Below are 22,919 nucleotides of genomic sequence, written 5' to 3' on the forward strand. Positions count from 1 at the left end.
GCTGTCGCGACGACGCCAAGAATGTCCGGCAGTCTCGTAACGAGGTTGATGCGTATTGCGGTTGACGAACAGTCGACGTTTCGTTGATGGCCCCAGCCCGGTTATTGCCATTGCATCGTCCGCATCGCGTCGCATTACCGCGACTTCATATACCGCTTTTAAAGTCGAAATGTAATAAAACGCGTTCAAACACCGAGCTCAAGTTTCAAAAATAAATATTGCACGCTCCGGGTGTTTCCAGGCGAAAAAATCGACGATAAAAACGATACTCGTGCGTGTTTATGTTTTTACAGGGAAGCAAAACGATGCTCTACAACGCGCTTAATCTTTGTTCGACACGTTTCAATTCCTTTTAACGAAATATTCGTCATATTACGCGAATGCTGTGAGTGTATTTACGAGTATAGGTATAACAGAATTGTATCTAATTATCACGGACGATGATTTTTAGAATATGAATCTGTTGCATCCTTTCTTTATAATATTGTGATTTAGAGATCGTTAAGCTGCGTTAGCAACAGAATTTACGACACGACCGCGACTTCGCTGCTATTTTTCTTTTATATTTTTACTTATTTCTTCTTTTTTTTTTTTTTTGAGCCTCGTTTAAAAAACTCAACTACGCCAGCTTCTTTATTTGCGTTACGCTTCTTCCGCGTCTTCTTTCGTTCATAAGCACTTTAACTCGTCTCCTCGACTTGGCTAACGCTTTATCTAGAAGAGCGTCACCTTCCAAAACTTTTTACATGATACCTATCATTTTGTTTTTCTTCAAAGAATTTCGAACAGTTTCAGCTTCGATTAATGACACAAGGTTTTCACACTGAGAATAATGCAACGTCTATTCTGTATACTCTCGCGTGAAATGATCATTGACTATGGTATTTGACAAATACATTGACCGTTAATCTGACATCATATGGAACTTCGCGACTCACGTTCTGGGACATCGACTCCGAAGAAAATCAGTTCTTAGGCTCCCTTACGCTGTCTGTGATTCGCCAACGAGAACACAGGAGTAATGTATATTCAACTTCAATTTAATTTCGACTCAATCGAGAGCAATAAGGACAGTAGCTATGAAAGAATCTTCGTTTGTTACACGTATAAACACAGACGGGTATCTAATGAATTTTTTATGATTCATAAAAGAAGATTACGGCGTTGGTTAGTTAGGAATGGAATTAATATTAAATTTTTATTATGAGACTGCGATACGAATACCTCTGCAATAGTTGTTCACGCTGACAGAGAATTAAATGTAGAATTTAATATATCGTACACCACACTTGATGAAATAGAATAACTTTCAAATATGATACTTTACTAAAAAACAACTACGAGGTAGAAGTCCATGATTATGCAGGAATCGATGAAACTATCTAACAAGTGCTCCAATTATACACGATCCTCTGGATTACCCAGAGAATGGAAAGCCATTAGTAGTTGCCCTCTTCTATGACAGCCTCGTCTTTCTTCGGGCGCGACGCCCGCTGAAACTTAAATCTAGCTCGAGACTTTCTAATCGGAAAACAAACATTAACTTATAATGGTGAAATAAAAATATAAATCGTGGAAGCTAATTCAAGTGCGCATGGACGACCAACGATCGTAGCGATCGCTGTCCGTTCGCAAAGCTCAAGACAAATGGTATGCTCCATTCGTGATGTCAGCTTCACCGTCGATTTTTCAAATGAAATTTCCTGAAACAGGTTGGTCACGCGAAAACGCGCCTACCCGACGAAAGACTGTGCCAACCTGCCCGGCCCTACCTACTTATCGTTAACACTCATACCAGAAGATATACTACCTATCCTACCCGGCAACCTATATTTCAAATCTGAAAAATAGCAAAACAAGCACACCAACACATTCGCTCCACGGTTCTCACACATAACCCGGGCGCAAAAGGCCTACGCTAGAGAGACGTCCCGGGACGCCTCCGACACCCGAGTTTCGCATACACATTCACACTCTAATGTACGTACCATTTTCCTGAAATCGACTGACGATGGCTAGTGGCCATTGCGTAACAGTATCATGTATATTTATATTTTGTAATTTTAATCGAATATTCATAATCGCATATATATAATCATGTATATATCATCCATTGTATCTTAATCAATGTAATTATCATTGTAATTTAATACGTACGTTCATATTACTATTTATAATGTATTGTACGTATGTAGTAGCATTGTTATTGTTAATCGTAATTGGATTCACATATCTGTGAAAATTATAATAAATAGTAAAATCGACGCAATTCCACAGCCTAACCACACACACACACATACAGTGGAAAATACATCGTGCACGACACACTAACGCAACGTCAGTCGCTAAAAAGTTATTAAGCTTATCAACTAGTCATCATGCTGATTGCCTTTCTCCCACTCAAGTAGCACCTGGGCACGTAAATGGGATCCTGGCAATGAACATGGAAAGGGTTAAATCTGAAAATCCTATGCTAAAAGTATGATTAACAATTATATTTTGCATCTAAGCGGATAATGCTCTCAAATGTGATCTGAATTTTAATAATTTAATTAAATTAAAAATTATTAAATAAATTTAATTAGCAAATAAAAATTACTTTATTCTTCATTTTACTTTACTAATTTGCAAATAATATATGTATCAATGATTATCGATATATTAACTGAATATTAAATAGAAATATCCTCAGGCGATTTCTTTATCAAAACATATTTTTTAAATACAAAGAAACATTCAAAACTTGTTTTGATTCTGAAATCCACCTCGCGCGAAGTGTCTTCTTGCACATGAAATTTGATACATTTTAACGGACAGACAAAATTAAACTTTACTCGTGCTTTCAAATCTCATATATCACATTTAACGGAAATTATGCTGAATATAAAACTCAAATAATAAATTTGTTCTATGCTATCGTAAAATAGAGGATAAAGATTAAATCTAATCATCATAAGCATTAAAATAATTTTGATAATAATTGAAATTTTCATAGTAACGAAGTCTAAGGGAATCAGACTTCTCCGCTATAAAGTAGTTAAACAAAATCATTTCGTTATTTATTTGAATGTTCGTACATATGCTTGTACATACGTTTAAGATTCATAGTTACATTAAATATACATCATTTGATGCATCATATGTAATTTTCGATCATATATGCATACACATTAGCAACATTATGTGCTTCGTACAAATTCCTATCCTTGTAATATATAAATGTTACGCTCATACACTAATGCATTATTTTCAATATTTAAAACCGCGATGTGCAAGAAAACCTATCCTGAGCTAATAAATAAAACACAGACAGAAAATGTTACTACTCGCGGGTATTATACCCGCGAGCACTATGCTCGTCAAAAATTCTACGTAATACAACTAGTCACCCGTGTCGATTCGGACCTTTCATCCTACGACATGATTGAGTGACCAGAGGAACAAAAATGCATGCGACTCACCATTAGATGCGAAGAACAGGGTCGTCGATCCTCTGGTAACCCAGGAAAAGTCATCGTGAAGGCCGTCATCAAGAAGGAGCCATGCAATCCCATAGAAGAAATAAAGACTGGAAGAAAACTATAACAAAACATGGAACATTATAATTTGCTCTTAGAGACAATGTTGATTATTCGAAAAATTTGCAATAATGAAAGATTAATCTCTATTAATTTCTATTAATTTCGATAAATACGACAATTAGAAAGATGATCGAAGAAAAGAAGATAATCGAATAGTAGATTACAATTAGATTATAATAAATTATTATATAGAAACGTACGTTAATGAAACGAAGTTGTAAAAGGACCTCTGGCGCGCAGTAAGATCTACATAGCAGCGTTCGATTAGAGAAGAGTGGAGAGGAGTGGGGAGGCTCGCCGACAAGTTCGAACCTGCACGAAAGTATGTTTACAATATCATATTACTCTCGATATTACGTTCGACATAGAAAAGAAATAATACGACGCATTGAAATGCGCGAATACGCATAGAAAATAAATAAACACTGAGCTGATGTAATCTAGACGGACAAAATGAAAATAAAACATCATAATATTATTATTACCGTAAAATTTACTTTTTCTTACCGAACGATTATCGTCGAATTATATTTCATTAATGGACATAGTTTGATGTATGGGGAAACAGGGAAGGGAAGAAAAAAAAAGGAAAAGAAAATAGAAAACATAAGAAAGGGATTATCAAAGTAAAAGAAAGGGAGGAAAACATACATTGGGGAGTAAAGAAGAAAAGAATTCTTTCAAATAATACGTGATTTGTATTCCTCGATACAGATGATTTTGATTGAAGACTAATAATCGTCTATTTACATCGAAAAACAACAAATCACTGTAAATTGTACTACATTATAGATATAAAACGAAATGAATTAAGATTCTCACCATTTTGAAGCAATGACTCGGTATTTTATATTAAATTTTCCATATTCACGACAAGCTCTCAGCAGTTGCTTCCTCTTTCGAATACGACACCTCGCGAAATGGTATAATTTCAAATTTTTATTAAAAAATTTACCATCAGAGTGCGCTTGGTCCAGGAACGTATCACGTATTATCAGTACCCAGATATTACTCGAATTTTCTAAAAATTTATTTCGATATCCGTCTATTTACATGGAAGTACGATAAATCTTTATAAATTGTGTTAACATATTGCGAACTAGTCGTTTTATTGCTAGCTATTCCCATGATATAGTTAAATAATTTATCCCTAAATCACAACGATTAAAATAACGAGAATTTTTATGATCGGCTTGAAGCATTAGAATAAACACAAGAATTCTCACTGACGTGATCCCTCCGTAATATGTTAATAGCTGTGAGTATAGAACGCTTTAAATTATGATTCTTACTGTTTTGAAGCAATGCTGTGTCGATACGTATTAAATTTTCCACATTTGTGACGAACTTTCTATAGTTGTTTCCTCTTTCCAATATGCCTCCGCGCGAAATGATGTAATTTCAAATTTTAATTCGTATTTCTGCCATCAGGGCGCAGAAGACTCAGGTACGTTCACATTATACTCTATTAATACCCTGATACTGCATTTTCTCGAATTATTTTCATGCAAAATTCTATAAATCATGAAAAAATTTGACCTTTTTTCTAATAAATTATATATATCGTAACTAAACACGAGGTTTTGTAGTAGTATAGATATCTTATCGATGAATAGTACTAAAAAAATGGGGAAAGGAAGAAAAGCAAACGCTTTAATTTTCGATTTACATAATAAAGAGTAAATTTATACAATCAATTACAGTATCATATAAATAGTAACGACTATACGCAACATTACAAGTATTACAATATTCTTACGCGTGTAGTAAAAAACATCATCTGCACTATACTACACTTACACGATACTTATCGTTAATATTTACAATGCTCCGAAGCGAGCGGAATTTCTCTCATTATCATCGAGAAAAAACGCTTAATAGCTCCAAAATGATTCTTGGAATCATTTGACAACCATAAAATGTCGACATATTCAGAATATCAAGGCTTTTATCAAACGTGCCGACAATTTATAAAAGATTAGAATGTCTAACACGGTCCATGGATATTTATGACAATATTTATTAGTTAAACTAATAAATTGATGTTAAAATTACGAAAAATGAGTCTTGATATCATTAAAAACTTTATATAATGTTCGCCAATGGAAAAGACTGTCTAATCTTTCTTCTACAAAATTTTCCATGATTATCTTTACATAGCAGTACATTATTTTAGTTAATTTCATATTTTTTCTTCTGTTTATCCATGTACTATGTTATGAGAAGCAATAGATGACACTGAAATCCTAAGAATATAATATAAATTAAGAATCGAAGTACAAAGTGCTACCAGAGCATCCATAATTATTCAGGTGAACATACTCACGAATGCAACACCATCAATTACAAAAATATCATCAATAAATTTTTTCCTCACTTGACACCGAAATATCCGTATTTAACGATCATTTCTACACAAAGGCACGTTATTCGAGTAGACATTATGCGCAAGAATTAATATGGCAAGAAGTTTATTAAACAAGTCCCTGTAAAGAACTAACAGACTTTTTTCTACTTTCCTTGCAATTTATCACTTTTAATTTAGAATATTTCGTTGATTAATTTATTCCTTGATCGTTGATAAATTACTCCCTTTTTCGCCAGAGCATTGAAGACAATAAGGAAATACTGCTGATGACGGTAAGAAAAATTGCAGGGAATACAATTCGTTGTTATATTGGTTAAGGCACTAGATATAATTGACGCTCATACTTCATTACAATATCGATTTTCGATTCCGTAGCATGTGATACAAATATATTTTTATGTTTGTAATTATGATATTGTTACATTATATTTATTTATTGACAATAATTTTTGTGCAAAAATAGTTTTGTATCTCATCTATATTTATTTTCATATATCAAAAATAATTATTTTTATAAGCTTTTCATTGCCAAAATTTTAATCTAAATTCCATTACAAAGTGATAAACACAGTGTATGAACAAAAAGAAACTTTATCCACAACCTTTATTTGTAACTGAATAACTAATCAAGCGAAAAGAACCTTTGAAACCTTCCTTAATTGAAGAAATATCTACTTGAGACAGGATTAATTTGTTCTTTCTTCACCTACTAAAGTAAATGTCTTCCAAATGTTACGATATTTCATTTCATAAACTACTCGCACAGTTGGAATATTTATAAATATTTTTTGTATAATATGAATAGATCACATTCTTAAGTATAATATTACAATATGTTTCTTAAAAACAATCATTGTACACTTTAAAAGATTGCAACATAAAAGATCGTGATTTCCATGTTTGAACCAGTACTTTGTCTTTATATGATGTCTATATTTAGATGATATCTACGATGTTTGAAAACGAAATTTTTTTTAAAAGCTTTATAATACAGATCACAATAGAAAATTGTTATACTTGAAAATATGTATAATCGATTATACAAATACTTCACATCTACGATCAATTAACATAATACTTTATATTTGATAAGAATATAAATATTTATATAGTTCAAACAATAGCATATTTTGCAACCTAAGTAACCAACTATACATCGTAATATAAATTTGATAAAGTCAGCAACTACAATAAGCGTAAATTGATAAAAAAGAGTAATAGTAATGCAGACCTGCCCGCGGTCTGACACATGTATCAAAACACGTTTCCTATTCCATAATTTCATTATAAAACTACGATGATGGCCGTAGGTTTATATTAAGAAACGCTGGTATGTGAGAAGCATGTGACCAATATCAATGCTTTTAACGAATTTTAAATTTTACATCATTCCCTTCACTTCAAAGCTAGTAAACAATCTTCAACTTTACTACGAATGAGGGAAACTCATAGCATTAAGCGTCTTATCGGTGGACAGGTCTGTAATAATTTAATCCTAATAAACTATGGCTTTTTATAAACATATGTATAATCTAAAGTCTGTTGTTTTAAAAAAATATATATCAATATATATATATATATATATATTGATATACGTTTCTTACTTTTCTTTTACCACATCTTTTGACTTTATTATAATACAATTATATTCTTAGCAAGAAAAAGATAAAAACATTATACTGTATTGTTATTCTAAATTCGAGTTTCTAGATTTCCAGTGATATTGTATCATGTACAGTTCTATTCAATTTCGACATTATGGATCGTTTAAAAAAGCTACAATCAGAAAGATTTAAATTGGATAAGAACAAACACAATAAACTAAAGACAGTATAGCCGTAGTTATACAATTCATATTCATGGTTTATAACTGCAATGATACAAGACATGACAGTTGAACAAAAAAAAATGTACTGTTAATGTTAATTTAATAGATTAGCATTACATTTCTTTAATTTTAAAAATGACGAATTATCTTCAATTTTAAAAACGACACATTATCTTCAGGCACTTCAATAAGTTCTGAGTATATTTTACAGAACAAGATTAAATGGCACAAAATTGATATTCGTACTTTCAATTCTAATAAAATGTATATAATAATAAAATTTATATTATATACCACTGAAAATATAAATGTTTTCCCTTACTTTATCTTAATTTCGTTTGTCCTTCTAAGACAAGATTATTTAATTATGCAAGTATGATAGATAAAAGTTAACGATTAATATGGTATTAGGTAACGTATATCGTTAATATATGTTTATAAAATTGCTTAAAGAATAATTGGCAATGTACAATTTCTTTTTTGTAAAATTCCTTACGGTTTTTCTATTGGCACATGACAAATTTTGTATTCATTTGCTGAAGTTTATAGATGTGCTCTTCCGCATTTACCCTTTGTACGGACATTTTACTATTTCCTGAATTTTGAAGATTAATACTTAAATCGTATTGCAAAGATATATCTTTGCAACAATATTCATATACTTTATATTTTCACATAAACATTTTACTGATCCCAAAGAAAAAAGTATGGTATTGTTGCACACTACTCATGCCCTGCACTTCAAAGATCGGATTTGTCCTGCATGACTTCCTCTGAACAATTTCTGGAGGATAAATAAAGTAAGGTCAAAAAGACTATACTATGGAAACATATATATAAAGCATAGATAAATACACCAACTCTTTCTTACAAATAAAAGTCAAGTATGCTTCTAATTTTGTATTTCATATTGTATTTAACATGGAATAAATTTACTAAGATTTCGAAATATTATTAACCGAGTTGGTGGAAAAGTACGATGAAAAAAATTATTAATGACAAATAATAGATAAAAGTATTCTAAATCGGAAAATGTAGCAAGCGAAGTTGCCCTGCAGCAAATCAGCATAAAAATGTAAAGAATAAAAATCTAATATTGTTAAATAAATATGCATTAGTTAAGCTAAATATTAAATTATTATAAATGTTAACCACCTAATTAATGCTACAGGCACTAAATAGGCACAATTATTAGTATCATTTTGACAATACTTTAAAGTAAAACTAGGTACTTATGAATGATCTTAGCCTTAAAGAACGGAACAGTGGCGAACATTTGGTACAGCATGGACTGTAACGAACGATATAAATGAATTCTTTTCACAAAAACGTATATATACATTACAAGCACGGATACTAGCGAAGAACATAGAATCAAAGTGATTGTAAATGCAGCACAGTTTTTGCAAAATATGCAAATTGTGCTATACATTATGGTCGCCTTTAAGCTCGCCTTAACCAATATGAGTATTTCAATCCATTACGTAAATTATAACAAGTATCCACAAATTTCCGTTTGAATATTTCTGAAACGACGAAATTTTCACGACACATTTACATGCATTGTATTTAGTAATGGTAAACTTTGCATTGCGCTAAACATATATATATATATATAACACTAGAAATTTCAATCCAGTCTTTACATTCATGAATGAACATACCAATGTATGATATATTATTTACGTATAAGGATCTCGCATATATGTATATGTAAATGTTTTTCAACACTAAACATAAAGTGAAGAGAGTTTAAGGCACATAAACAATAGGCAAGTTGATCAAACATAGTTATGCAATGATAGCAAAAAAGAAAAATTGCATCATTTCTGATATACTAATTACAACCTTCTTAACGAAGCCATACTGAGGGAACTGCATTTGGCCTTTCGTGTCGGTTGAACCGACATAGGTGCTACTAGAACATCATCTCTAGATGGCGAGCCTGAACCACCATTACCCAGCTCCTGGAAAGACACACGAATATCCATTTATCCTATTTATATATACAATTTTTCTGTACATATATACAATACCAGGAGGGATTAAAACAATACTGATTTTACATTAATCACATTGAGTAAACAAAACAATTTAAACATTTAAACATTTAATTCACACTGGAAGCAAAACTAATAGAGAATAAGAAAGATACTTTCATATGAAAAATAACATCATGCAAGTTTGTAGGTATCATGAAGAAAAAATACTTCATACTTTTTTCTCATTGCAAATATATTTTACAAAAAAAAACCAAACAAAGAAAATGAAAGGATTCCAGCCTTGTTGATCTGTATAGCACGTGATAGATATATGTAAGCAGTAACAAAAAAAAAAAAAAAAAAGGAAAAGAAAATCTCAGTTAATACAAAATGCCTCTAATAGGGCAAAGTTAACTTAATAAAAATATAAATTTTTAGCTTTTCTAGAATCCATTTTAAGAGAACCGTCTTAATCATGAATAGCATAAAATTAAGTTTCTCTATTTAATTTGTGACACGAAGTATTTTGATCCAGTCGAAACACTGTGTGGCGTCACATTCCTAAAAGGAATTTTATCTGTTGAAAGTAAAATTCTAGTAACCCTCCTCTCTACTCCCTTTCACGAGAGGAGACGTTAAATTGTATTAATATTTCCTATATATTCTAGAGCGAATATTAGTAAGCACTTCAATATTATCATATTTAACTAATATCCAATAAAATAAACGCAATACGGTATACTTACGTGATAGAGTATACAAATTTATCCACTAACGTTATTTCCGCATAAGTAAAAAACAAATATCGTGAAAAGGACATAATTCGCACACATTATGGATGAATTAACGTATCTCATAAAATAAAAAACCAAATAGAACAACAAATTAAGATGAATATAAGAAAATGATGTATTATGTTGTATATACAATAAATTAATCTCCTCCAATATCTGCATAAATGTCTTAAAATAATGAAAATAAAAGATGAAATAAATTGTTTCAATGTTATAATATCAGATATTTACATAATATTTTTATAGAGATATACACAAGAAGAAAATATTGTAAACGGCAAAATGATTTTACAATTATGCATTCAAGCAAACTTCTATAAAAGCGATAGATATAGGACGTGCAATTCGAAATTGAACGCGTTAATATTATATATATATATAAAAAAAAAATTTGATTAATATATTGAACTCATTTCAATATGAACAGATCAATATGAAAGAGACAACAATCTCCTGTCGTGAAATGAAAGTAAATAAGGAGAAAAAAAAAAGAAACAGCATAAGCATATAATAAAGAAAAATGCATGCGATAATAAACTGTCAACTAACGTTAATATTGTTGCAACTAGCAAGCCGCATCTGTGCAAGTTGTTGACTCGCCGGAGTAAGGCTGTTAGTGGATCCGAATGGCGACATCATTGTTGACATTGCTCTCTTTAATTTGCTTGGAGTTTTATTAAAACTAAACGCCCTGCCAACTTTCATCCGAGTACGAGATGCGAACCTGAAGAAAAACAGTTGTTACAGACTCATTTAAATTTAAACATTTGGACAAAAAACAAAAGCGATATTGAAATTTTATTTTCCTTTAACAGTTTACTCAACCACATAAACTAAAATGACTTCTTTCAATAATATAGTAATTATATATAATATATAATTAAATGGAGGAAAATAAATTTTCAAGCAAACAAAGGAATTAGCGAACTTAAATAAAATCCCAAACCGTAATAAACCAGTTCAAGTAAATATTACACCATAATAGTTACTAATGAGCATGCAAAAATTGAATTATAGTAATTTTTTATTCTGTTCATGCTGAAGTATTACATCACAACTATAAATCTATATTACAAATGTAAGAGTAATAAATAGGGCTTAATTGCGAGGTTACAGAGTCTTCCCAAATTATTAAAATCTTTTATGGCTTATAAAATAAAAAAAGTAATTAAAATTCATTAATCATACATAATTAAATACTAAAACTTGAACCACTAAGTAGGTGGTGCTGAAAATTTAACCCCTTAACGACTAAGAAAAATGGAAACTTAACTATATAAATAGTAACTATTTAGATTCATTACTCACTAAAAAATATATCTTTCTTGGTCCAATATTATAATTAATAAAACATAATTTAATATGCAGCAATTTACGTATATCGAAACTTAGGAAACTAAGAAACTGTAAACTTAGTCAAGTCATATAAAATGTATCTTTACTTTGGTTCAATGTCTATTGAAAAACGTAAATACTGCATACGATCGTAAATATCGCTATATCACAGTCAGTAGTGTTACCAATTATCTTAATTTAGGATTTTGTTGTACCATAAAAGCTATTACAAATCCTAAGGAGATTACATACAAATAAATAACAAACAATTTAAAGCTAAAATGCCATTCAGTGTAATCACTAATATGTATTATTATTTTTTTAATCAACATGTAGAAAGTCTGATGTTCGTATAAAATATGAAATCATCGAGGGGTCAAATAGATAGATATTAAATATTTTAATCGCATATTAATGATTTTAAACAGGCTGATAATATTCAATATTATGCTTGAACTGGTAAAATTTTTTGTGAAGTTATTTAATTTTCTATATTTTTACACTAAAGAGTGAGATTGATTTATTTAAACAAGCAGGGAAAAAAGGACCAAAGCGAGTAAAAAAAAAAAGATAATCAGCCTGGTGCGAAAACTGACGGTAGTGGGACATGTAACGTGGTTTCACACATGCTATTGAGTAGGAACACATACGGGTCCATATACTCCAGGTAAAAATTATGAAATAGGCTCCTGCAACCAAACGAGTCGTCGCCCCATTATTTTTTGTTAACATGCAATACAGGAGAAAAACAGTTTAGAACGACTGATAAATCTTCCCCTTTACAAATATGCATATCTTTTCTATAAAAATGTCTACTTTATCGAATAGATTCATACCAATTTTTGTATAACATATAATACAGATATAGAACACGCAAAGGTCTTATTTTTAGCATATCCTAAATATGAATATAATAAGAAGATTCTATGTGAATATGTGTACTATAGTTCAGCAAAACTTAATAGCAATGCAAAAAAGTATATTATAAGCTAAGCTATTCTAGGAGCATAATACTAATTAATTATATATTTATCATTCTTATATCTAATAAATTTCTTTAATCTATTTATATGAGAAAATCATCTTTTAAAAGTGCTTCTCTACAAAAAACTGTAAGTACTATTTTTATCATATCTACAAACACCATTTTTATCTTAAATAATATTTCATTTACGATATAATTTCTTTCAATTTTTTTTACAATAAAAAACGGACTTACAGTTATAAGAGAGATACGATCATATGCGATGTTAACGATATACGACAGGTACCAATTAAGTTTCAACTACTTACTTAAATGCTTTACTTAATGTTCCTAATGCTACGTCGCTTGTGTCAATTTCAAGTTGATGCGAATCAAGACTTATCAGGAACGTATCCTGCAAATATAGAAATAAAAATACTACTACTAATAAGCTGCAAACAATAATAATATATAAGCAAGATGAATACTAAAACTTACCGCATCAGCTTTACACACTGTATTAGCCATTTGTCTACACAAGGTTCGTAAATAATTTGTCTTATTTACTTCCTCATCAGTAATTGTAAATGAAAATAATTTTTCCTTTAACTCTTGATTACTTCTCACCATTAAAGCAAACACTTTATGACATTCTAGAAATAATATACATAAAACCAAAAGTGTATTTTTCATATTTGCTCTACTTTACTTTATTTAACATATACATTTCAAACTCTTCACAAACATTTTATAAATCTTTACACGTACGAAATATTTGATAGTGTTATAAATTTTGTAATCATGTTTTTTTTATAAAATAAAAAGAATTACAATAAAAATAAAAATAAGAAATTTATATCTATTACATGTTTAAACACAATTTAGTTCATTATTAGTTTATAATATTGTTCGTTATAAACTTACCATCCGTTTCTCGAATATCAACAACCTTTTTTATCGTACTAAGTGATAACATCTTAATATGTTTATAGGGTTTCCCTTGACTTAGTTTAGTTGTATGCAATCCATTTGCTGTATTAGGACTTTTTAATGAATTAAAAGCCTTTGACCTTTTCTTGCATATTTCGAGAGTATCGGTAAACAAAAACAAAACTAAATGATCCCCACGTCCACTTAGACCCTCACCAAGTTCCATCACATCACATTTGCCAATAAATGATCGGTGTGAAGAAACTAAATGCGGTGGACAGTTGTCAATTTCGTTAAAAATATCAAACATAACCAATTGACCTTCAGTTTTTCTTTTATCCTCGTTTATATAGGTCATAACTTCTTTAATACTGCTAATTGATAACTCCAAAGCGCTATGATCTGGATTATTTTTATTTGTATGTTTAAGGATATCTGCAAAACATTAATATGTAAAAATATTAATTACTATACAAAATTTATTACTATCTTAATTATTTAACTCGTTCGGTATAAGCATCAATTATAGTCGGCAATTGTTAAATCTACAATCGAGTATCGACTTCGATTCACTCGCATGAAATGCATATGTATGGCAGAGTGTTGACTACAATGGACAACCGTAAATGCATGATGACTAATAATGATCGAGTATTAGACAAAAGTATCAACCGTGAGATAACACTATGCCACAAACGATTGTCGTACAGAAGAGATAATAATTTTAATAAGTACATATACTTGCCGTTTAATAACAAACTAATACTGGGTAACCTTTGTACTGGTTTAATTAACAGTTCCTTTAAACTTTGTCTGCCACATTCAGGTTTCGTCTGACAAACCTTCAGAAAAGCATGAAATCGTGGTTTGTTTTGATCACATTGATCGAGCATTTCCTTTGTATTTTCGAAGAAGTTGACATACGGTGGATACGCCTTGACTAGGTCAGGTGCGAACTTCAGAAATATATTACCTATACTATTGTCCTCCATCCAATGAGTAGTGCTGTATCTCAGTTCTTCTAACATTTTTTTATGAACTTCATAAATAGGTGGAAAATTGCCAAATATAATTTTAGCTTCTGTGCAATTTAATAACTCGCCAGTTGTATCTATAAGATCTTCTAGTGGAGATTTAAACAGCTAGAAACATAAATAATATTATAAATATGTAATATTACATGTATAATGTTAATTTATTGTTTGTTTCAGCATAATATATAATAAGACAGATCTTACCGTCATAATTGTACTGAGAATACCAACATAATTAGATTCTGTTTGTACTAATTCTAAGAAAACTTGATGACGCGGAGATAAATTTTTCCTAGAGGTGTCTGTATTAACAGCTTCCACTTCTGGAATATCTGGCAGTTATTAACAATTCAAATTTATATTATCTTCCCCTTCATATGGTTCATATTAGCTATTATCAATATTTAAAGTAAAACATGGGGAATTTAAATTATGTATATTGTTAGTATAATCGTGTTAAATGAAATATAAAAATATAATACTTTATTTAACAAAAGAAATGAACCACAAAGGAAGGGAAGATGTACTAGTAGGACTGTTAAAAAAATATTAAAATATTTGTAATTGTTAGTTGTAGGATATTTTTAAACTACATCTATCAAATCTATAATTATGTTTTATAAACAACTAACCATCAAGTAATGGTTTGTCCGGACTCGTTGTACAATCAAGAAAGCTTCCACTAACACTTAAATGTCCTGCATCACTGATGCTGGATCGTCTCTTATGCAATGCTGGAGAATCTGCACCATTTTGAACCAGACTAGATAAAGTTTCTGCTAAGCGTTTGCGTTTTCGTCTTGTAGATGCTGTACTTGGAGTAGCAGCTTGTTGACTATCACGTCTAACTGATACAGTTGGTGATAGAACGGATTCCAAATACTAAATGTAAAATAAATAATTGAGAATGAGAAATATATAAGACATTTTAATAAACTTACATCTTCAAATAAATATTCCTTTTCGTCAGCTGCACCCTCATTCTGCACAGACGTCCAAAACCACTCTGCTTTCACGATATGTGCTCTCACAGAAGCTAAATCTGGTAATGCATTTACGTTTGATTCATCTACAACCTAAAATGATAGTAACTTACTATAATTCTAATCCATATTTATATATTTACCATGCCTAATTAATACAAACAAATAACGTATATTGAAACATATAATACACAAATTCTATTTATTTCTTTTATAATATAACAAAAACATATACTATATAAATTGTTAAACATTTATAAAGGACGAAACACTAATTATGCAATTCGTTATTACTGCAGATTAAAGGAACACACTCTAATACATCACAAAAACAACACAAAAATAGCAATTTTCTATACTTGAATTACTACATCCTAGTATTATGTATAACAAAACATTCATAAATAATTTCTCTAAAATTAACAATTTCTATTCTTGCTAATTATAAGTTCTTATTTAGTGTTAAAATACCCTAATAACCTCATCCCTACTTGTCTACAACTTGTCATTTAGTGGAGTAAGTTATTCCATAATTTAACATAATACCCATTAAAAAAATAAAAGTACCAAAGATAATAGCTTGTCCTTCTGTTTGTCCAATTTTATATGATCATCTTTCAGAATGCAACTTTTAGAAGACATATTTAAATAACTTTCATCTGATGCAAAAGAACTTCTTGAGCCATATTCAGAAGTTGATAATTTTGCTACCTTAGCAGGGATGGGCAGGGGACTAGGTAAAGGAGTATATTTTTGCTTTTGATAAATTTCTGGAATTTGCTTGCATGGATTAATAACCACATGCTGTTTAAGCATTGGAGAAAAATTTAAATGACTAAGTTTTGACAAAATAGAAGAGTTCAGTTTACATGTATTCAAAAAACCCTTGTTTTTTGTCATTGGCATAGATGAATCATACAAAAGAGAATCATTAAGTTCTAAATCATGTTGTCTTAATAAATTAGGATGAGAATGCATTCTTTTTAATTTAAATTTTTCCAGAGAACAAATTTTATGAATTGTAATACAAGATTTAGCTTTTCGCCACTTGATATACCGTTTAGGAGATATAATTTTTCTGTTAAAAAAAAAGGAATTTCGGGCACACTGCGTATTCTTACAAAACTGTAACAAATTAGTTTTTCTAGCAGAATACTGCTTGTTTATATGTTGAGTAACCTTCTTTTTACATAATGTAGAAGAGTTAAAATTATATAACCCTTGTTGAGTGCACACGTTTTTATTACCAGTGTTATAATTCGAAAAAGCATTAAACATACTGTTCTTAATTCTTTTATCATTACATAGAAATGAAGATGATGAAGATAAAGACAGAGAATGCATATCCAACATAGTAGATGTAACAGGAAAATTGCTTTCTTGTAATGCATTAACGTCATTTGTTTGTATTACATTAGACATACTAACACCAGAATCAGCTCGTCCTATAGAAAACTCAGACATAAAAGATTCATCTGATAAACTTGGATAATCATATAAATTATCATCCATACAAATTGCTGAATCCTGACTAATATCATTTAATATAGAATAAGCACACTTATTTTCTTGAAGTTCAAAATGTTGAGGAACATTAGAACAGAAACAATGTGAAAAGCGTCTTGTACTCAGTTTTTTGGTTAAATTTGTATTATTAAAATGGAAAGTATGTGAAGAATTTATCAGTTTTGTGTTAGGAATGGTATTAGTGTATGGATTATAAAAAGAGAAGGAAAACGGTTTTGTTTTTAAATAAGGATATGAAATATGATTAGGATTTTTAGTATATGGCAGCGTGTCAAAAGTATTGTTTGAATTCTTGTACTGATGACTTCCTAAATCTGTTACCTAAAGGATGTATTACATATGTTTGTTTTACATATTTTTTACTTTATGAAATATGCAAAATATTGTATTGTATAAACTTACCACATGTGTGCAATTTGGATCATCAATTTCTGTAGATTCACCTCCTTGTTGTTGTAAAACCTCACACATATGACGTTTCTCTTCATCAGGAAAACCAAAGAAACATACTTTTGCACCAAAAAATGGTTTTAGCTTATAAGTCGTAATCTGCACAAAAATAATTATATTGTATATTAAATGTTATATATATTTAGTGTACCATCGTTATTGGCAAAAATAGATAGTAAGAATTGAACAGTAAAATATTTGAATATAGTTATTAATATAATTATTACCAGTTCTTCATTATTTCCATAACTGGAAATATCGTCTTTGGCATTCCATAATGCTGTCACCCATTCCATAGACATAATAGGGACCCGAAATGTAACAGCATATCTATACTTATCTCCACCACAACAATTAGCAATGAGATGCGTCACTTTTGCACCCATTTCTTTCCTAATACTTCCACCCATATTGTGAATCATATTAATCAACTTGGTCTATGATATTAAAAATTAACATCATAATATTTCTATTATCATAATATGTAGGTGATAACCTACATTATATCAATTAATAAGATAAAACTAACCAATTCATCCTTTTTCCTAAATCCAGTAAACACTACTACTGTGCCTACCATGGCTTGTGTATACATTGGTCTAGTAATACTAGGTAATGAGTCCTTTTTTTCTGCCAACTGCAGAAGTGCTGTTGGTCCCAATATTCTACAACGTGTTAAATTAAACCAACCAAAAGTCAGATTCTTTTGATTATGTTTCAACATGTTACAAATTATATGAAATTAAATATGACAAACCTATGTGCACTTTTATGAAGAGCATCATATTCAGGTCCCTCGAACTTCTTTAATATAAAGTAAGTACAATATGATGTATCTTCTACATGTTCTAAACCAGTTTCAGATTTGAGAACAGGTACGCTAAACTGCTGAGCAGCAGCACCAAGTGCAGGATCATCGCCAGCTGCACCAATCAAGCATATCCTTTTCTTACGTGGTATAATCAGAGCTGAAATTTAAACAAATTTCCAGCTATCATTAGTAAAATTTAATGAAACAATGCTACCAATAACATTTTGAGTCAAGGTTTAATATTTTACAAATATTTCATCATTTACATAACAAAATCAATAATTTAAATTTAAAAAATTTATTTATAAATTTATTTATAAATTTAATTATAAATTTATTTTCTGTTACAAAATGTATTATGAATAAAGTAATTCAAATTTAAAAAACTAAGAAAAAAGTAATTATTTTTATGAAATTTAAATTATTAATATGATATTATTGATTATTATTATTTATTTGTTTATAATTTGACAAAAATTTCATTATCTAAAACTTTTTAAATACCTAAAGTCCAAACACAGTAATTATAGGTAGAAATAACTAAATTTATGAGTATACAAAAGGTAAATGCAATACATACACAGAAAAGGCAATAAATGTTAATGATCTTTGTACCTAAAGGCAAAGAGTGCAATAAACCCCTATTGTCTCATGCCTAATCTCATTTCATATACCACAGGTACCAACCCCTAATATCTTATATTGTTGTATTACAATTGACCCACAAATAATAATATGTAAATAATGACTAATCCTATACTAAACAAATATGACTAGAAAATGCAGTGTAAATATTTGTCCTATATCTATAAGCTACTGGTACAGAACAAATACCTGGAAAAGTTGTACTGAAATACTTTTGATGATTTCATTTTGAAAAATGTTTCAAATAATTCTATTATTAAATAATAAACGTGAAATATAAGAGAATTTTATTTAGTTATTTATTATTTATCCATATAATTAATAATAAAAAATATTAAAAATGAAGTGAATATAACTAAAGTTTTTGTAGAATAAGTAAAATATAAATAATTGTGCTAGTAAACAATGAAAATAATATTTAATATGTAAAAATTAAATTCTTCATTTATTTAACAAACAATTACTGACTGATAACATAAGTTTAATTAAAATATTTTTAAATGATATTGCTTTCAAATACGTATCTATATATTCTATTAGTAAATAATGAAAATCATTCGTGAGATGTAATGTATAATAAATAATGTATCTTAGATGACAGGAGATGATTTTAACCTTAAAATGACACGAAGATAAATATGAAAGATAATTAAATTCAAAACAAGTATATAACGAACTGTAGGGAAGCTCATAAAGACATTTCGGACTACCAAATTTCTGACGTAATTTTGGAGAATAAGTCAAGGCCAATTTTATAAGAAACCGTTGACATTCATCCCGCGTAAAATTCAAAACACAATATAAAAGTGTATAAGAGAAGTAGCGGATATAATACGTCGATTTATCTATGGATCAGAATGAGTGACAGATATAAGACACAAGCATTGTCGCGTGAGTTTTGATAAAGAGTGAGGTACGGTTAGTCCATACAGGTGCCTATGGTATATGCAACAATTAACAATGTAGATCAATAGCTAAATATAATAGTAAAGATGAAAATATTAGTGAACTTACGCTCGCTTCTAACTGCCTCTTCACTATTTATATCACTGATACTGCTGTGAACACTTTGCTCTTCCATTTTGGCCGTTAGTTACAACATCGTTCTTCTCGTACGCTCTTCTTCGTACTGATCATTAAGAGCGCCTCCTATGGACTACGAGCGAATCCAGTGAGAGAAAGGACCCGGAAAAAATAAAGAACAGTGGAGCTTGATGGCGCAGCATATAGCGCCCTTGAATCTTATAGACAAAACACAAGTTCAAATCCTGAACAGGGTTCCCTCAGGTGTATTATTTTCACGGACCCTACAGTACATAAGATTCCTCAAATCTATATATGTATACGTATACATGTATAAGCATATGTATATATATATTTGGATATTGGCACCAAACGACACTTTTTACCATCAGCATTTATTTAAAATCCATTATGAATATAACAGTCGAATAATCCACGGTTCTTCTGCTAAATTCGCAAGTGTCATGAAGTGGCACAGAAACGTAATTATCAGTAGTGCCGTGATTTTGCTACTTATCACCGTTTCTCGCTCGACATTCTTCTCACATCTATTACTCACTGATTGCCGAGATTCTGTTTCTCTTTTCCTTCCTGTAACGAGGACACACAATAAATTTCACTCACTTCAGATTGCTATGCAAAATTCGCCTTATCTCTTACAAAGGGATTGATAAGTTCAAATTGAAATGAAATATCAGTGCGGTATTAAACTATGATTTATAAGGTTCAGAAAGGATTACGTATATAAAAGAACCTAAGATGGGAAGCAGTGGTGTAAGAACATTTCGCAATTTTAAATATTGAAAACTAACAATAACTATCAGCTAAAGACAACACGCGCTGTTAACACTGCTGATATTAGTGTGAAGTTGATGATTATACTAGATCTCTATATATCACTGTGTATCGCGTAATACCAATTATTTTTTACTACCGCATTCTTAAATTGCACAAATAACAGCAAATTGTAAATCATATAATGTTTAATTTGACAAGAGCGCAATATAAATTCCAATTTAACAAAGAAAATGTTGCAAAATTAAAAGTAACTTAGATTATGGCATTATTAGATTTCTTTCCAAATGGATGGTAGCATTGACAAATTTACGCTACCATTTTTCAAGCGTTTAAACTTCTAAAACAGTAAAACTATAACGATTAATTGTAATTATAGCGACTCAAAAGCAATATTCAAAGAAATAATATACAAAAAATGATCGACACAATACAAAATAGTCAATACAATTAATAACCTATTATCATTTTTCATTTATTTATTAACCATTTATCATTTATGACATATATGTACGTGTAAGTATTCAACACGCCAACTACCATGCAATTTTCATGTGTTTTGCGCTAGGATACGCAATGGATTAAAATATACTACACCATAACATATAACTTATGCAAAATGTTATATTGTATTTGCACACTTTTCTCTGACAATGTTATCTAAATCATTCACATTGTTGATAATATTTTAGTTCTTTGATTTTATCTTATGAAATCATTCTAAGAAATTTATTAAAACGTGTGTCGTCAATGTTCGTCGAGGCAGTTAACATGTTAATAAAATAGAATAAAATAAAATAAAGAAAAGTGTAATGATATCCGTCGCTGGATTCCGTTTCCTCTTCCTGCCATTAACCACCTTCATTCACACATTTATGCAATACCAAATTTTTACGTGGCCTCATGCACATCAATCTACACGTGCATTCTAAGAATCAAATAATCAATCCTACTATCGATAACTTCCGTTTAATTCACTGTCACCTGACGCGGATCTCTCTCATGGAAATTCTTCACTCTTCCACATTCATACGTTGTATTATCGTATCTATGTGCATGTCATCATGTAGATAAAAAATATTATCTTTTATTTATCTCTTTTACTATTCTAGATATAAATACATTATGTTGTAATATACATTTATACATATATAATTAACATGTATATTACCTTTTTCATGAATTGGAGTATTGCAACATATTTATATTAAAGGATAAAAGGAAAATACAAGTGTTAGAATCAGACAAATCTTTAAACAATATAGCAATCTATATAAATACTAATATACAAAACTTACAATTATATATAGTTAATTAGTATTATTCGATTTAACTTACAACTTGTAATGTTTCATTGAACAACTTTTACTTTTTCTGTTATATAAATAATATAGAACATTACTACATCTTGCATCTTCATTTAAGTAAATATAATTTCTGCCAATGTGGATCCTAGTTTTTCGTTTCAAAAAATTAAAATGAACTGTCAAAATTACATAAATTCATTTTATCGATCGTAAAACTGTGCGTGTCTAATCATTCTTGAATGTATTCGTTAAAAAAAGATGTCGAAAGTATACTACATCTTATCACATATCATTACATGATACTAATTTATGCACCAGTTACATTAGGAAGAAAACATTTAACATACTTAAAAATCTTCTGTGACATACTTGTGATGTACTATTTTATATGCATTTAAATAAAAGGTGTCAAACTCAGGCACCATTGGTACTTCTTTAAGAAACAGAAGTGCTTCAATGTATACAAATTTATATATATCTCTTGTTTTTTAAATCTTTCATACATTTCACGTTAAATTTCAAATTTATATCTAAAATCCATCTAATACATATTTTACCCCTG

At 29.8% G+C, this 22,919-nt stretch overlaps 1 protein-coding gene across 10 annotated transcripts; it reads right to left on the minus strand.

Annotated features, from left to right (window-relative positions):
• Positions 1 to 5,537: 5,537 nt before the first annotated feature.
• On the minus strand, positions 5,538 to 21,190 carry LOC126926231 (protein ECT2). 10 transcript variants are annotated; one of them, XM_050742468.1, is made up of 19 exons: positions 20,916 to 21,146; positions 20,642 to 20,846; positions 20,247 to 20,539; positions 18,534 to 18,744; positions 18,306 to 18,441; positions 18,004 to 18,213; positions 17,729 to 17,875; positions 16,367 to 17,647; positions 15,758 to 15,892; positions 15,449 to 15,698; positions 15,021 to 15,148; positions 14,528 to 14,924; positions 13,777 to 14,217; positions 13,351 to 13,505; positions 13,182 to 13,267; positions 12,485 to 12,577; positions 11,103 to 11,277; positions 9,626 to 9,744; positions 5,538 to 8,561 (listed from the first exon to the last, which is right to left on the minus strand). In XM_050742468.1, exons 3-19 carry the CDS (start codon positions 20,311 to 20,313, stop codon positions 8,519 to 8,521), a joined length of 4,074 nt encoding a protein of 1,357 aa, XP_050598425.1. In that variant the 5' UTR covers positions 20,314 to 20,539; positions 20,642 to 20,846; positions 20,916 to 21,146; the 3' UTR covers positions 5,538 to 8,518. The 10 variants fall into 10 exon arrangements, with proteins under 10 accessions (XP_050598425.1, XP_050598427.1, XP_050598429.1 ...); XM_050742470.1 differs by having other exon boundaries at positions 20,247 to 20,846; positions 21,068 to 21,190; XM_050742472.1 differs by having other exon boundaries at positions 15,021 to 15,139; positions 20,247 to 20,846.
• Between the last annotated feature and the right edge of the window lie 1,729 nt (positions 21,191 to 22,919).

This window comes from Bombus affinis, chromosome 17 (genome assembly GCF_024516045.1).
Source record: "Bombus affinis isolate iyBomAffi1 chromosome 17, iyBomAffi1.2, whole genome shotgun sequence".
Classification (NCBI taxonomy): Eukaryota; Metazoa; Arthropoda; class Insecta; order Hymenoptera; family Apidae; genus Bombus; species Bombus affinis.